Source organism: Petromyzon marinus, unplaced genomic scaffold, assembly GCF_048934315.1.
Source record: "Petromyzon marinus isolate PM22_M1 ecotype Great Lakes invasive population unplaced genomic scaffold, UKy_Petmar_22M1.pri1.0 PM_G_Scaffold_21, whole genome shotgun sequence".
In the NCBI taxonomy this organism is placed as follows: domain Eukaryota; kingdom Metazoa; phylum Chordata; class Hyperoartia; order Petromyzontiformes; family Petromyzontidae; genus Petromyzon; species Petromyzon marinus.
In genome coordinates, this window is record NW_027422773.1 from 2706909 (window position 1) to 2724885 (window position 17977).

Genomic DNA, 17977 nt, shown 5'->3' on the forward strand with positions numbered 1-17977 from the left:
CGCCCGGCCGCATTTGTCTCCCAAGTGGCGATGTTCACACCCTGCACCAAGTACTCATTTAAGGCTGAGTTGACTTCAAAGACGGAAACAGGAATACTTCTTCACAATTATGGCAAATCGCCTGATGAAGCTGGTTGTAATAATCAGTGAAACGTCATACTCTAATGGTAAATGTTCTGGGTTTACTATCCAATACACCAGTGTGCTGAAGAAGTAACTAATTGGCACGTTTTGTTTACGTGAAATATGCTCTGACTTTAACATAGCTATTTCTGTGACCAGTTACAAGCTAATCACTCAGCTATTTCAATGCTAAATTCTATGCTAATTCCTTTGTCAAGGGGTACCTCTGCGGATGTGTATGCTTTAACTTAGCTATTTCAATGAACCATTTCAATGCTAAATTTTATGCTAATTCCTTTGTCAAGGCACTTTGTGTTTTCTCACACAGCTTAAAGGTCGTGATCTAAGCGTGGCTTCTCTCACTCCAGCGCTGTCCTCCAGACAGTCTCGTCCCTTCACCTGATGAAGGCCGCTTGTGTTGTGGCCGAAACGTCGTGATTTTTTGTTATTTTATTTTCACCTACGTGACTTTACCCAATAGAACCAAAGAGTATATTTTATACTTTTTGCATTGTTTACAGTCTGGAAGCTACCCACATGGCAAATTTCAAGTTTGTTGCATGTCGGGAAGTACGCTAAACATTTGAACAGACACACATAATCACAACTTTGCCTTTTACATTTATATGGAGATAATTTCGGCCAGGGCTGCCCTGTGTCAGCGACTCTGAAAAATCTGCTGACACCCGGCACACCACGTCCCGTGTGTACCTTTCGCTATCGCCGTGGCTACCGGGGCTGTGCTGCCCACTCCACTCCGCACCAGCGACCCGGAAAATATTCAGTGACAGATTAAGCCCTGATTATTATTCACACAATTACACATCCAGTGGAATTTGAACACGTGATTTCGTGCTTACGGGACAAGGTGTTTACTCGGTGGGCCATAGCTGCAGCTCCCCAATGCTGCATAAACCCACGGTTCTTGTTAAAATTCCAGTTACAGTATTGCTACTTTATCAGGCACTGGCTGTATTTCCACTGAAATACACAAGGAGAATTCTCTGTTATTACGAATCTTATATCTGACATGTTTAAGTGGTGCTTTTCTGTTCGGTGAAATGTGTCGCTATTAAATGTGATGCGAGCAAAGAGACGTGTTTATTGATCGCTGATCGATCGATTGACTTCATGGCCGAGCGGTAGCGCGTTGCAGATGTTTGTGGTACGAGTCCCACGACTGCCCCGGTTAACGCTGTGGGTGTATGAACTGAAAATATTGCGCACTGTCTGCTTCACAGTCGGATGCTAAAGATCTCGGAGATGTAATTTAAATAAGTAGTATGCCACGTGTGTCGGCACAACTCTGTAAAAGCGACAACTACTGTGGGCTGTCCGTGAAGCGTAGCGCCTCCAGGGTGTAGCCTCGTGTGTACGCTGAGCTTGTTTCGCACCGTACGTAGCCAACCGTGCTCATCGGAGGCGCCTCGCGCTGCACGGATGGAGCGGACGCCAACGTGCACTCGCAAAACCGAAAAGCTTTTCGATTGCCCTCGTTTTGTCCGTTGAAGACGATGCAAGCCGCGCCGCAGGACGATGGCCGCGAGCACGAGAAGCCGTGCCTCAGCGAGTCCCGCGCGGCGGAGCTGGTGGAGCGCCTCTACGGGGTGAGCGTGGCGGGGGTGAGCCCGCTGGCGAGCTACGTCGACCAGAACTACCGCGTGCTGGCGCGCGACGGTCGCCAGTTCGTGCTCAAGGTCACCAACACGCGGGACAGCCAGCGGCCGCAGCTGCTCGAGGTGCAGATGGCCATGATGAGGTTCCTGCGGGAGAGGGGCTTCCCCATGCAGGAGGTGGTGGACAACGTCAGCGGGAAGATCATGTCGCTCGAGAGCATCGGTGAGCTGCGCCTGCGTGGGTCCCGGGAGCAGAGACATTGGAGAAGAGATGTACATAATACTAAATCTTGTTCTACTTGATGTGCGTCTCCATCTCTCTTTGTCTCCCCCTACATGCTAAGGCCTCGGCACAGAGACTCTATCTCTCTGTGCTCCGTACGTTGTGTCTCTCTTTGTGTCTCTGTGTGAACTCCCTTCTACTTAGGTGTCTGTATATCTATCTGCGGTTCTGTGTTTCCTCTCTCTTAAATTTAGCTCTTCTATGCCTGATGATGATTGCTTGCGTTGCAATCGAAACGTCGTATGCTATTATGTAATTTTATTATTATTTCTTATTTCTACGTGACTTTACCGAAAAAACCAAAGAGTAATTCCTGCAGTCACGAAAGCGACAAATCAAGTTTAATAGATGTACAGTGCAGTACAATTGATTTTGCTGCAACTGAACTCTGGCCCCCACAACGTAGCACCACGCAGCAGCCTGTGATGCCTGTTTAATGCACGATTGTCACCCATAGAAGCCCTAATCCAGGCTCAATCTGCTTAGCTTTCAGATCTTATGATAGGGCACATTCCAGGTGATTTAGTAATAGGCTGATAGTAATCATACGAACACAGCATTGGTTTATACTTGCAAAGACAACGATCAATATCCGAGCATGAGGCGGTGGTATAATACTGGGTCGCACTCCACTGACGATAAGTGATGTAAAAGGATCATACTTTTTAGTTTTTGTGAGGTTGGTGGATGTAACGCACTGCTTGTTGGTACTGGCCCAAGGTCCACATTGTGATATTTTGTAAATTCTTCATATATATATAAAAAAAAACAATGTTTGGTGTGTGGGATGAAACTGGAATGACTGCTCACAGCAAAGCCACACGGACGAGATGATAACATCTGTGGTGAGAGATCAGAAGCACACTTGCTGTTTTCTCATCTACTGACCTGCAGGTTGGTAGATATAATGTTTGTACAGTTCACCGACGCCGCCATTCGCCAACTGCACAGTGTGTTCTACCTCCCCACACCTCCGATGAGCACGGTTGGCTACGTACGTATGGTGCGAAAGAATTTCAACATACTTACGAAACCTAAATCGTAATTTTTGTTTCTGCTTATCTTCCCACGAGACCCTGAGACGTTTTAATGGCACAGAGAAGCAAACGTCAAACTCTTTGCATCGAGTTCCGGATTGGCTGACAAGGGGAACACGTCAAACCAAAACCATGTATTACATGAACAAGCATAGACGGGAGAGAGATGTCACAAGCAATATAATGTAGAGATATGAGAGAGATTTATTCATGATAAAGGTTTTTGGGTGAGATCGCGTTATTAATAAATTTGTCGTAACCCTCCACCACCCGACACAGCCAAACAGTAAAAAACGTGTCACGTTGACAACAGACAAAATAGTTCACTACTTTAGCCCACCGGTGTGATGAGTGAATACACAACATTTACAATATTTGAGTACGACGTTTCGCTGGTAATTACATCCAGCATCATCGGGCAATTCGCCAGAATGGTGAAGCCCTCACTTGCTCCCGGTCTTAAATAGAGCAGCAGAGTGATGTCATCATTTAACTCATTCATAGAGAGATTTAATCAGAAATATATTTACATGGAAGAGATAGGAGAAAGATCTATCCGCAAGAGGAGAGATTTAGAGAAATGCAAACATGTCGATACAGAGCTTATCTCTCCCCCACACCCACTCCGACCTCCTGCATCGCATCACTTCTATTAATATTATTATTGTAATCATCATCGTTACACTTGTTTTCACAGCAGAGCCTCACTGAGTATCGGGAGGGTCTTGTCAAACTTTTCAGTTGGGGGTAAGGCGCGGGGGCGACGGTTGTCGTGTGTAATTTCAAGTGAGTATTGCTGACTGAGACATGTACTTAATTAGTTCTTGTAAGGCGTGGCGGGATAGTTGTCCTGTAGACCAGAATGAATTAATTTTGGTGGTTCGGGCTTGGCCCACGGGCTGTAGTTGGGACAACCCTGGGCTGCTAAACATTTGTAAAGCAAAGTGCTTCATAGCTCATCGGATTCCTCTAGTAAAAGTACATATTCTGATTATAATGCCTGGGCTAGCAGCGCTCCTTTAAACCCAGGCTCGGGGTTCATCGCGTGAGCTGACATCGCCACCCAACGCCGTGTTTGGAATGCGAAGATCACGGAATGCCGCTGACCCTTATATTTACGTGATGGAACGAGCGATAAAAGTCGCCTCCTGATGCAGATGGGGCCCCCATTCACCCTGCTCCTAAGTAATTTGCTCAAGCTGAACCCAGGGAATTCAGCTAGACTCGTGGTGCTGACGTATCCATTCTGGCCCGAACCTGGGCGAATTGCCCCCGGTTCCGGCCAGCGTGCGCTAAGGCGTGAGGGTTGCGTGCCACGTTGCAACTTTGGCGGATGCCTTACGCATGGGTGTGGCGAGGTATTATTCCTCTCAAATGCTTTATTTAGCTACAGCGGTTTAGACAACAAGGCCATATAGGAATGCGAATTTCGGAATGCGTTCGTGTTATTAATTTCTGCGTTAATAGTACCGTGAAAGAAAGTCATGAGGAAAAAATCACTCCAATTTACTATTTTTTTTGGGGGGGAACAGAAATACTCGATTCAAGTTGCTTGAGAGATTGGCGTTTTAAAGACTACACGAATTTTATGTGCGTTATATATCGGACTTAGCACGTTCATTATTGTTATTAACCATTTAATACTGAGCAGCAAATTGTCGCTTAATTTCCTAAAAAAAGAATAGTAGCCTTGGCTATCAGTTGAGCAATTCATAAGAGACCCTGTGTAGTATAGCACGTGGGTAATGGACACAGGGCGCAAAGTGGTGAGTTGACACTTTGGCCAGACCTTGGAGGTTCCGATATCAGCTTCCGAACAGCTTTTTATGTTCCAGCAAAAGGAAGCGACGGTGAGATTTCACTAACCGTGGTGACCTCTTGACCTCGGTGGCGACTCCTGCTGTGAATTCTCAGACTGCGGCGAAGGAGAGAAGGAGTTCAACGTGCGGCTGCTCACGTACCTGCCCGGCGTGCCGCTGTCCAGGGTGCTGGCGGATGGCAGCCTGTACTACCAGGTGGGCAAGCTGGCAGCGAGCATCCACCAAGCCCTGCAGCAGGTACGAGCGCACGAGCGCCTCTTGACAGGTGACGTGAGACTGCAGGGATTCATATTCTTGTTGCTTTCGGTAAAGTCACCACCACGTAGAAGGGAAACAATAAAATAATAAAAAATATAAAACAATGAAATTCTCACGACGTTTCGACTGCAACACAAGCAATCGTCATGAGGTGTGAAAACCACAACAAGGAAATTTGAAAAAAAAAAAAATTCTTGTTGTGGTTTTCACACCTGATGATGAAAAAATGTAGTTGTTTTTTCATTCATTCTTTTATTTTATAGTTTTACCTACGTGACTTTACCGAAAAAAAACAAAGAGAAAATAATAAGTCAAGGAGAACATCTTTTTTGAAACGAAGACTATCCTTTGCTAGCTTGACGTTTTGCTGCCTTTAACTTACATATGTACTCAACTGGCCAATGCGATGTTAATCTCGTATTGCATTTTTTGTCATCTTACCGCCTTCATTTTTAAACATCTGCATAGTTTGAGCACCCGTTCCTGCACTCCCTGCAACGAGACGATTTCATCTGGAACCTGTCAAACACCCACCTGCTCGAGTCCTACCTCTTCACTCTGGACGGCGACCCCAACCAGGGTTTGGTCAGGGAGGTCATCGCCAAGTTCCGCGAGGAGATCCAACCCAACCTGCACAAGTTTACCAGATGTACGCTCGCCTCGCAGCTTCACCCGGGACGTAGCTCCATGCCTCAGGGGGCGAGGGGCGCTTCAGGCCACCGACGAGGCCTTGAAGCCACGACGGGTGCCGCGTACGTGTGTACGTTGAACTTCTTTCGCACCGTACGTAGCCAACCGTGCTAATCGGAGGTGCGGGGGAAGGACAACAAACTAAACACAAAAAATCAGTTCAAAAATAAATTAGTGTTCAATCTAGGTTTAAAAGTGCATAGCTCCAGTGCCTTCCTAATATCGGAAAGAAGAGCTTTTCAGACGGCCGCAGAAGTGCATCTGAAAGCGCGCGATGCGGTGACCGTCTTTGTTTGTTCGATGGTTAGCCACAAGCCGCTGCGAGGATCACCCGAATTCGCGTGATGGTTTATGCTGCTTGACGAGATCAGCAAGGTATTGTGATTCATTTGTGGCAAGCATTTTCTTTGCAATGTGCTTTACGTGATTACTTTTACCCAGCATACACAGATGCATTACAGGGCATGCATGTAATGGGGGACACTCGCACAGACACTGATCACAGGTGAAATCAAATGACAGGGTTATGACATTCAGACGCTACTGTATATAAATCATAATTGTAATTTCTACCAAATCATTTTTCAATGGATGCTAAATTGTGTTCAACAGTTTTTGTTACACATATACTCATAATAATAATGTACAGCCCTTTGTCAATGCACTATCTGGACGAAGGCATTCCCAGGCTGTGTAGGGTCATGGGGGTTGTTTTGCCACCTTCACCATGCTGGTCGGTGAGGAGGTAGGTAGGATCCCAGGACTGGTTCAGATATCAGTGATGTTCTCCATGGCCGGGAATCAAGGGCTCGTGATGCGGTGTGCATACCACTACACACCGCTCCATATCTCGCCCCCGTGCAGGGTTGTACGACGCTGGTGGGTTATTGTAATTCTGTGCCTTTGAAGGCAGGAGAAGTCGGTGATTCACTGAGACTCTGCGGGGGCCGTTCTTAGACTCGCACACGCGGCTTGCGCAACACCAATCGTGCGGCCGGAATAAAAACGGCACGGGCACAAACGATGACGACGGCGACGAGGGGAGGACGGTCAACAATAAAAGACAACGGACGAAATCAAATTCGACGTTCCCCCTCGCCGCAGGCATAATCCACGGTGACTTCAATGACGACAACATCCTGGTGCAGGAGGTGGCCGTGGGAAGCGAGCAGCAGCAGCAGCAGCAGCAGGGGCCCAAGTCGGCGGAGGGAGTGCCGCGGCACCGCGTCTCCGGCATTGTGGACCTCAACTCGATGATGTTCGGCTACCACGTGTACGACCTGGCCATGGCCATCATGTACATGATGGTGGAGAGCGGAGAGGCGATGGAGGCCGGGGGTCACGTCCTAGCCGGCTACGAGAGCGTGCAGGCCCTCACCGAGGACGAGAGGAGGGCCGTTTACTTCCTGGTGGCGTGCAGGTGAGAGCAGAGGTGGGGACACTAAAATCCCAGTCGATCAACAAGTCGGCAGCAAAAACCCTCTTGAATAACAAACGATATTAACCGTAACGACAGCAACGGCGACAACAACAATATGGTCTACTTTTCCCCGCAGGTTCTGCCAGTCGCTGGTCATGGCCCGCTACACGATCCTGCGATACCCGCAGAACGCCGACTACCTGCTGATAACGGCGCGCACCGGCTGGGTGAAGCTACGCGAGCTCTGGACCAGGGGCCTGGAGGACATGCAGAGGCTGTGGTCCGATGTTGCGGCACGGTACAGAAACTAGAACCGCGGTGGAGATCGAGCGAACGGCGAGGAGAGAGAAGGGGGAGTTTGGGGTGGGGGGGGGCCCACCGTGAGACACGTCCTCCCACTCGCCCCACCGGTACCTCCCGAGGCTTCGCAAGGAACCGGTTTCAACTTGATCGTGGCGCCGTTGGTTTTGGACAGTGCGATCTTTGAATACGGAATCTGAAAAATGTGAATTGCTCATGCCAGGCACTTAATGCATAGGGGAGGTTTTTCGTGGCTTCAGGTTGAGGAGGCCACAAGTGCCACCTCGGGTTTTCCAGTCTCGGGCGATGGCGCGCGCGTCCGGTGGATTCGTTGAGTAACTGGAATGCGACGGCATTGGCTTCATCAGCAATACGATCCAAGCGCATTGAGAGACCGTCTAAATCCGCATCGCTGAGAATCGCCTAAAAACAGGAAAGTATTCATTTTCTTCTTTGAAACATTTCGGAGACTTGCGACGATCGTAGACAAGAAGGACGAGGAAAGATTTTGGTCTGGACTTGAACAGGGGGCAGTAAGATGGGAGATCTTAGTTGCTGGTGTGCAGATAATATTATAGGCGATTAGAGGGGGGGGGGAGAGGTTGGAGCGTTGAGAGCCCATGGAAGATCTTGAAGACATTGAAGGCGTCTTCAAGATCCTCCATCTTGCGGTTGAGTCGGAATTAGGTTGAGAGCACAGTGGAGGGATCCGAGTACCGGGTTGATGCGTTCTCATGGATGGGTACAAGTTTGAAGGTTGGACGATCACTTGCACTTAGGAAGGTGGGAGATTTGTGGAGTCCACAGAGAGGGGTCCCTCCATGATTAATCAACGAGCATGATGAAGGCACGAATAAGATTCGGAGCAGCAGTTACATCGGCGCTTTCTCCAACCGGACAGGGGCACATATCTTCCCGGGATAAACTGCTCCGTATAATTGGTCCCTAGCAAAGGAGCTTCATCATCATCATCAGACTTTTTTTTCACGTTCCAGTTCTCAATGAATCCACCTGTACGCGCCAAGTGACGGGCGGGGAAAGCACAGGGCCGTCACAGACAATATCCATTGTCGTATTGTGCTTCTATGCTCCCGTGTCCATTCTTGGCCGCCTTTAACCCGCACTGACCGGCACGGTGAATTGTGGTCACGTGACCCCAACGGAGCAGCACGACGTGGGGTGGGGGTCATCCTCATACAGCAGTGGATTGACACGAGGCCTGTACGCGTGCCTCTCAATCTCACGTCACCGGAGGTTGAACAAACCTGAAGTTGAAGCTGTTGTTTCCTCAACCTGGAGGCACTGGTCACCCACTGCCTTGTTGCATATGTACATACGCGGATTTATACATATTTCCATACACATGTACATTTGCTTTCCATAGGTTACGTGTATATGCATGGATGTATACATGCATGTGTACATTCATACCTACACACATGCATTCATATGTGCAGATATAAATATATAAGTCCACTAATAATTTACATAGGAACATGTTAGCATATCTATACATTTGTAAATACATTTACAAACATATACCCATGTATGTGTACGCAACACATGCATGGGTATATGTCTGTATGGCGCGTACATTGACACGTATGCGTATTTCCATACACATACATTTTTTTCCCATAGGTCATGTGTGTATGCATGCATGTATGTATACATGCATGTATGCATGTGTACATTCATACATAGACACATGCATTCATATGTACAGATATATATGTAAGTCCACTAATAATAAACGTAGGAACATGTTTGCAGATATATACATCTCTAAATACACGTACAAACATATACCCATGTATGTGTACGCAACACATGCATGGGTATATGACATTGCTTACTTAGGCCCATATAATTATATTCGTATGTATAGCACATTGTCCTGTACAGGGTGTGTTGTCCTTGAATGTACCCATAATTAAATAATCGTAATTATACATCTAATTGAACTGTGCGGTTCAAGTTTCAAGTTTGCTATGTTCATGCAGATGAGAACCCAAGAGACCAGGATGGTCTCATGTGAAGACTGACCTGGGCCATTCGGATGGGCAGTAGGGAGAGTGATGAACACCATGTATCCAATTGAGATAATTTGCGGTGTAATTTTCGCCAAACGTGGACCCTGACGCCAGCGCACAGTGGTCCCACTCTTGCGAACTACGCCAAGGGATCTTTAACGTGTCCCCCTGGCTGAAATATTGGCAGCAAAAATAATCCTTACCGTGCTTGCATTTAACGATTGCGAAAACCTCGAGCGAATCCGTGTCGGCAGCACGCACAGAGGCGCGTGCCGAGTGCACAAAAATGTCTCCGCCTTGGTCATTGTGCAAAATCACCAATTCCTAAATAACTGCATCCGTTGGTCATCCATCTTTCTAGAGTGGTCGCCGATAGCAGCACACGAGAAAAGCACGTGATGTTGGCAAACACCTGGGACTTTTAAATCTCGATATGATGCGTGTCAACGCGATGGTCGACATGTGGCGGTCGAGAGGAGGGCATGAGACACAGATGATGAAATCTTCACATTACCAAGTGTGTATGGGTTATGTGATTTCATAAACATAGCTAGGACTGCAGTCTACTGTAATCCATTTTCTTCAGTGATTGGTGGACACCCATGTAACAGGTACATTCACAATCTTATACAGTAAACGTGTACATTGAGACATTAAATGCATGCTGTTAGAATTATGATGTATATGTATTACTATTAGGGATGTTCCAGATTTTCAGATTAATCTGAAAAATATCGCAATCCAGGCTGAGACGTAAAATTTGGGACAAAATAAATAAATATTCTTTATATTGATCTGAAAAAGTGATGTCACAAACAGGTGGCATCACCTTCACGCCAAGAGTGGTGTCACTTGACAGGAGGTAATTGCCACATGACATCACTTGTTAAAACCCCAAAACGCATAAAAATTAGGACATCGTGTAAGTGGTCAAAAATCCATAAGAAGATCCATAATTGTTACAAATGCAAGCAAGTAATTTTTTTTAAATCAGAAAATCACCCATAGTATTTTACATGCATAAGCGTATCTGTACACACAAGTATGGGTGTGCATACACAAATACTAGGCGTGTAGCGATGCATAGACCGTAAACAAACGATTCCTACACCCACAAACGTTCGCATCTAATCGTGCATTTGGGAATTTGTTATTTACAAGTGATGCAAACGACGTCCGAGCGACACCGTACGCATCGCAGTCGGGCCAAGTTGAGTGAACGAAAACCGTAGAGACGAGAACGAAAAAAAGTGTGAAACAATACAAATGCGAGTTTCATCATCGATGGTGACCCACTGCAGGACCGGTGTTTTTATCGGTCGTAGTAACGACGCAGCGGATCAGAATCCTCGATTCCGTATGCTCGCAACACGTGTGGCAAATAGTGAACGTTAGAATCGCCCAGTAAACCGTTTGGCCAACGTTGGCCGAACGTTCACCTCTTGCGCTGGTCCAGATGTTCCACTTTTACTGGGAAACCACTTGCATTCCATCCGTGCAATCCACCTAATTGATCCGGTCACCTAATCCACCGCAGGCACTCGAGGTGCCGCGTTCACCACATTTGGTAATTAAAACCAAATTGTTTAATCTTGAATCTATCGAAGCGCCCGAGTGATGACGATACGTCGAACTGCTGGGTGGTGGGGGGGGGTAGTCTTATTCGTACATGCCTAATATTTACCTACATGCATAACCTGCGCGCACAGGATAGTACTGGCGTAACGCGTGTAGCCAGTTTTCCGCCTTCAAAAGTGCCTTTATTTTTTAACAAAACAGGAGAGACGCGAGCGGCCCAGCTGCGGAGAGCTATCCTCCGGAAACGATGCTTGCGTTCCTCTGCACGGCTACCTCCTGGGGCGACAACCTGTGGTTAATCCCAACATTGCTCCCTGCCATAGCTGCTCGTGCGTTAGGAACGTATTGTTGCTGCATCCAGCGCTGTTGACAAAACGGCGTTCACAGTTGACATGTAGTTCACATGTAGTTCACATGTAGTTCACACAGAGTTTCAGTGCAGCGTGCAACGTGTGCCTAGCTTTGAACTATTGTGTCGTGTTGTTTTAGTTTCCTGCCCCCCCCGCCCCCCTCCCCGAATATATTTCACGTTAAGTGTATTTTTTTTCGGCGCAGGTGAGAAACAAAATAAAAATTGGCGCAAAAACAACTTTCGGCACGTAAAATATAAAAATCGAAAAAATAAAAATATAAATGAATGTTATTGAAGATATTCCCTATGGCGCTTGTCGATGTGATTTCCAATTATGCTGTCAATGTCGCGCATATCCATTTGAAAATCCTGCATAGCAGCGCACCACCCTGTGTGCCACGCACTTACAAAAAGAAATCCCCCGAAAATTCAGTTATTGAAAAACGCGACATGTTTCGAATGCCAACCCCCTTCAAAGCACCGTCTATACGTACACACGCAAACCTGAACAGGCTTAGGCTGAAATTAAGCAACAATGCGGATGCCGAATTTTTTAAATTCTGTCATGTTTGGATTTGACATCCTTCAACACTTCCAGACAATACTTTCGCAGGACCCAAGCTTGCAAACGACAAACACACACACACAAGTTTTAGCCCACGGAATTTTTAAGAGGGCAAATCGCAGTTTTCGGATTTTAAAATCTGATGTCATGTTTGGAATGTGTCACCCTTCAGTATCTCCAGATGCAAACTTGATTAAGTCTGAGTTTGTGAAAAAATAAGACACCCAAGTCTAAAATGTTTTGGTCTTACATTTGAGGGGCCTGTCATTAAAATGGCGGTTTTTCAATTTTTCCAAGTCGTAAATGTCGAGACTCTGCTCTCGTTCTTTAAATTTTAAGCTCTCCAAACGCTTTAGAACATCATTATAATTGACATCGCTCGCTCGGTGAACTTACTCGCCACTGTAATTAGATTGGGGAGGCATGAATGGTTATGTTAATTCGCTTATTATTACTGGAATCTTTAGATGTTAATAATGATTTAGTTGCGGTTGATGATCAAATGTGACGGTGCTGTTGTAGGGTCTCTAGCAATTGCACCACAATCGAGGGGTGTCCCAGAATAACCTGGTAACCCACACTTATTATTCTTCTCTCTAACCCCACGTGTGACTTCTTTGAAGCGCTTGACAATACAACTTTCCCCGTACAGATGTTCCGCACAGTGGCCTTAAAACATTCGCTCGCATCATCTCTTCCATCCCCTTACTCTCTTTTACAAAGCCCTACCTCTCACGAAGGTGTGCTGCTTGTGTGGGTTATCAAGTTTTCCTAACACGCCCGCCAGTTGCAGTAGAATCTGGATATAAGCACACCCTTTACAGAGCAAGGCCACCAGTGTAACGTAAGAATGTGTTGCCATATAAGAACTGTGCTTATAGCAGGTGTGCTTATATCCAGCTACTTATCTGTTTTTATTTGCCAATGATTATTGCCCAGGGTCCACAGCATGGCGACTAGTCGCTCGTGACGCCGACGTGCAGTGTTGTCAACGCAAACCACAATGACATGCGATTTGTGTTCTAGAAGTGTCTGCATGCGACCCCTATTGGCCTGCGGCCTAACCGCGCACCTATCTCGTCTGAGCAGGTTTTGAGCCTGGATACTGCTCGGATGGGCGACCACCTTGCACAAAACACAGGTGCAGTAGTAGTGGGCATTCTGGGCAGTGCAGCTAAATCCATTTTGTGTCTGTACTCCCCCTGAGCTTTATCAAGACACATTGACGTGTGGTCAGATAACCCCTCACTACCGACTGCTGGGTGGCGTGAGCCCTTATCCAGCAGTGGATTGACAAACGGGGGATGTATACACGCACACGTACGGCTGTGTAGCCAAGACGAAAGATAATCCGTTTGATCTCTTCGAAACAATGGCATTGTAATCGAACAAATTGTTCAGTCATTTTCACAAGTGAGGGGGAGAGAAAGAAGGGGGAGGGGGGGGGTGGACTTTTTCCAACTCTGACCTCTTTTTAGCTCGCTGGTTGCCCCCAGTGGTCCGGCAGAGGCCGTGGTTTTATACCGGGGGTTTGTGCAGTGCACGGAATTTATAGCGGTCCGCATCCAGTTGGGCGAACCACCACACCCCCCGTACATTCCACGTACAACCAGAGGACCAGAGCCCCCCGCAGTCCATTCAGTCTTCACGCGTGGCGCGCCCGCACACGAGGAGGCCTTACATTTCTCATGGAATATTTTCTGGGTCGCTGGTAGACCGGAGGAGGCACACGTGATTTTTTTTGTTTGTTTAGCCACGGCCGTAGTGTGAGAAGTGCGTACTGGACGTGGTGTGCCGTGTGTGGGATGTGGTTGAAATTAAAGCCCCGCTCCTCACATGCGCACCCGTGGGTGATAATAATAATACTGTCAGAATCTTTTTTTTCCCGTTCATTTACTCAGGAAATCCTGACTGTTTCTGAGATTTTGTATTCATGAAGTTCCAGCGTTCAGATGTTCGACCAATTCTTTTGTAACTTGTTTGGCTCGTGAGAGGAAACCGGAGTAACTCGGAGATTACCTGTGCATACGACATCTGTTGGCCAACTTGCAGCGCAAGGCCTAAAACGTCTGCTTTTCCCAGACAGTCTTCAAATTAAGCACTAAACCCAGGCTCTTCCCCGGTTGAGCTTCAAAGATCTGACGAGATTTGGTGCATTCTGGGTTAATTTTGTTATTTTGTGAGTTGCGGTTGCATTCAGATATTTTTTTAATCTAAACTACAGTTGACCACAGAACCCTCAGACACGGGCGTGGGGAGTCCTGGCCTCGTGAAAGATCAGTGGACTTTCTTGCGTTGCCATGACCTTCCACTCGGCGGACTTTGGGAACGGTAGTGTGGTGGGGGTGGTGGGTGTTTGATGATTTTGCTGTAAAGGTTTCCTCTACAAAAGTGGGACACTCCTGGGTTTTGCCACCAAGTACTAAGTCATGTTTTGCAGAGGGGTCAAATACTTATTTCCCTCATTAAAATGCAAATCAATTTATAACATTTTTGACATGCGTTTTTCTGGATTTTTGTTGTTGTTATTCTGTCTCTCACTGTTCAAATAAACCTACCATGAAAATTATAGACTGATCATTTCTTTGTCAGTGGGCAAACGTACAAAATCAGCAGAGGATCAAATACTTTTTTCCCTCACTGTAAGTTCGATTACAGGGAATGACTATAACATGAATTGGAAGTGATATCTGGACCCCTTCAAACAAACCGCATTGGCCAGTGTGGTGCAGTATGGTCAAGCAACCCATATAATATGGGGAAAGGCATCATCCAGCAGTGGATTAATCTGAGGCTGTGAAAATTGGCTAAGCCTCGAACGCAGATGCACCACATATACACTGCCGCCTCCTGTCTTATGCCATTGCCGACGAGAATGTTGCGCTCTCATACAAAATTAAAACTATTTTTTATTTTACCAGGGCCCACTGAGCTGTAAAGCTCTTTTTTTTAGAAGCGACCTGGCCACAAATGATAGCTCAACGAAGTGGCTTATCGCGTGAAAATTTCTAGCAGCCAAATACTCCAAACGCATGCTTCTGAATGGGGAGGGAAAAACCGGAGGACTCGGAGAAAAAGCCACACGATCAAGGGGAGAACATCCAAATATACAGCAGCAGGCGTCAGGGTCGAGATCGAACCAACGACCTCCTGTATACCAGGCGAGGTAGTTAACATCTAGCCTCTGTGCTTGCAGCCCATCTTACCCGAGTGAATGTGAGCTTGCATTCTGTGCTCTGGTAACCCGTAATTGTACACAAGCGAGAGTGAGAAAGTACACCACCAGTTTTTCAGGTCGCCCTATCCGATGAGAGCGATCAAACACGATGTGCGATTCTCAGAGACAGCAATAATATAATTCCATTCCTCTAGAATTACTGTCAGCTGTGCCCCTATGATAGGAAAGGTTATGCCACTCTTCAGAGGTGTAGAGGAGTAGAATGGGGAAGTGGCATCACTTGTGCTGTCCAGGGCGATGACGTGACGTCATGCGCTCGGGGCAGCAGAGTGACGTCACGGCTCCTGAAGGATAAAAAGGGGACCCCGGGACATAAGAGGGGTCGTAGCTGGAGAGTAGGGTCTGAGAAGGGTGAAACGGGGAGCCAAGGGCAAGAGGGTAGGGATAGGGGAGAGCACAGTGCCAGGCTAGACGTGGCTGTGCTCTTCGCTCGGCCGTGTTGGTTGATCCCACGGCCGGGGCAGAGGAGACAGCACAGGGCAGCCGGCTGTGTCGGGACCTAGCCCGGGACCCCTAACCCCTGGGGAGTTGTTCACCCCTGTGTATTGTTAAAGATTTGTAATAAAACCTTGGCAGAAGCCCCTACCTTACCTTAGCCTCCGAGTGAGTCGTCGGGAACTCCTTTACAGAGGTATGGGGTGCTCTCCTTTCCTTCTCACCTCATCTATGCCAACCGTGTCACGATGTATTTATTTCAATTGTGCCTCTCGTTCGCCAGTCTGATTCTTCAGCTTGTGTACGTCTTGTATCGAGTAATTATCGAATCAAGAAGGCGTCCTGTTCTTAAGCGGTGCTAAATGGATCGCTACATCCCAGGACCATGAGAGATGCCAACGGTTTTGGGAGTGGATTATGGCTGATGAAAATGATGAACATACACATGAACCCAGAAATCTGAGTTGAATTCGCAGCCGTGACTCACATCAGTGGAGAGTTACATATTTATTCATCGTCGCTGGGACTTCCCCCATTTACCATCCCACACTGACCAGCGTGGTGAAGTATGGTCAAATAACCTTAATGACCGACATGCATGGGGATGCCTTCATCCAGCACTGGATTGACAAAGGGATTCAAATGATCATTGTTATTATATATATAAAAAAAACATGTTTCAAATTCTGTCTTTTGTTTTGTGTGTAGCCCTCTGCTATCCACCGTGCTACAATGGAGGTACCCGCTTGAACAGTAACCGGTGTGCTTGTTCCAAGGGATACATGGGTGCGCGATGCACCATCGGTATGTATTTCCTTTATCTTACCATTCAGCGACACGTGTGCGCATTTCATAATTTTTTTGGGGAGTTTGTGCCATCTGCATTTCATAAAAAAACCCATCAATGTTTAGTTTTACATACTGCGTCGTTCATGCAAATTGCGCCTCACAATCGCCGTGGAACTACAGACGAGCTGGAAGAGACAGCAGCCTGCGCGAGGTGAGCGGGCGCATTCATAAATTGCCCAAGCTCTGCTGATCTCAATATATTAAGATTTTTCAACCAAATAATGAGCGATTATATGTGGCAGATTAAGAGGTCTGCAGGTGTGTGTGTGTGTTTAGCAATGGAAAGTGATAACAAGGTCAATAAGGCAAGATCCTTTGCATGTGACAACCACCTATGGCTCATTGCTGGAAACCCTTATTCTTAAAAAGTGTGTTCACGCTGTGTTCACGTGAAAGTGTTTCTACTCCATTGTCGATCAACACTGCAGTGTGTGCTGCACATCCTTTAACATGGTTCCACGTGTAATGACTTTTAACACTTAGTATGTAATTTGTTCATGGTCTGCCAAATGAGGAAAAACGGGATTGCAGTAAACAAAATATATAACTCTGACCGTCAGTACATCAATTCCATTTGTCGTGTCTTCACATGAAGAAGGTAAGCCTACCGTCAACGTATTTGAATCACAAGGGGATATTTCAGACTGGTGGCTAGAAACCCACCATCATTAACAGCGGTCTCTCATACAGCGTTGTTGGGATAAGCACTGTTAGCAATAACATTGCCCATTAAGGTTGGCATGGCTACATGAGTAGGTGGTGTGGCCAACACCACGCCAAAGGGGCCGTCCATAAATGACGTCACGCACCTGGGGGGGGGGGGGGTCAGACATTTGTGACGATGCGTGACGAGGGGGGGGGGGTGAGAAATGTGACGTCACATCAAAATGCGCAACTTTAAATAAATATAGACAACACGTTCCACTTAATTAAATAGACTTGTTAATAAATGTTTTCTCCTACAACATCAGAGTGCAGCGGCACAATAAATACGCACTACAATGACAATAGTTTTAAGCGATTTGAAGCATGTTTTATCTTTTTTTTGGGGGGGGGGGTCAGACATTTGTGACAATGACGAGGGGGGGGGGGGGGGGTCAAAAATCGTCCAAAATCGCGTGACGTCATTTATGGACGGCCCCAAAGCCGCTTTTGTCGCCCCAATGCTGACGTTGTATCCACAGCACACCAGGTACTCATTTAAATCTGCACCGACATGATTGAGGCCCAGGAAGTCACCGTTGTGACCACATACACACGCACGAACATTCGCCAATGCGTCATCATCGCCACTCCGATCACTTGGCGGCCGACGACAACGACGACGACGATGTCTGGGGCCGCTCTACCCGATGCAAGGATTCTGCCGACGGCTAAAGG

General features: G+C 46.9%; 1 protein-coding gene across 1 annotated transcript; it reads left to right on the forward strand.

Moving 5' to 3' along the window:
* Window positions 1-1637: 1637 nt before the first annotated feature.
* On the forward strand, window positions 1638-10141 carry LOC142912566 (hydroxylysine kinase-like). Its single transcript, XM_076060689.1, has 5 exons — window positions 1638-1962; window positions 4974-5116; window positions 5606-5786; window positions 6932-7247; window positions 7384-10141. Exons 1-5 carry the CDS (start codon window positions 1638-1640, stop codon window positions 7556-7558), a joined length of 1140 nt encoding a protein of 379 aa, XP_075916804.1. The 3' UTR covers window positions 7559-10141.
* The last annotated feature ends 7836 nt before the right edge of the window (window positions 10142-17977 follow it).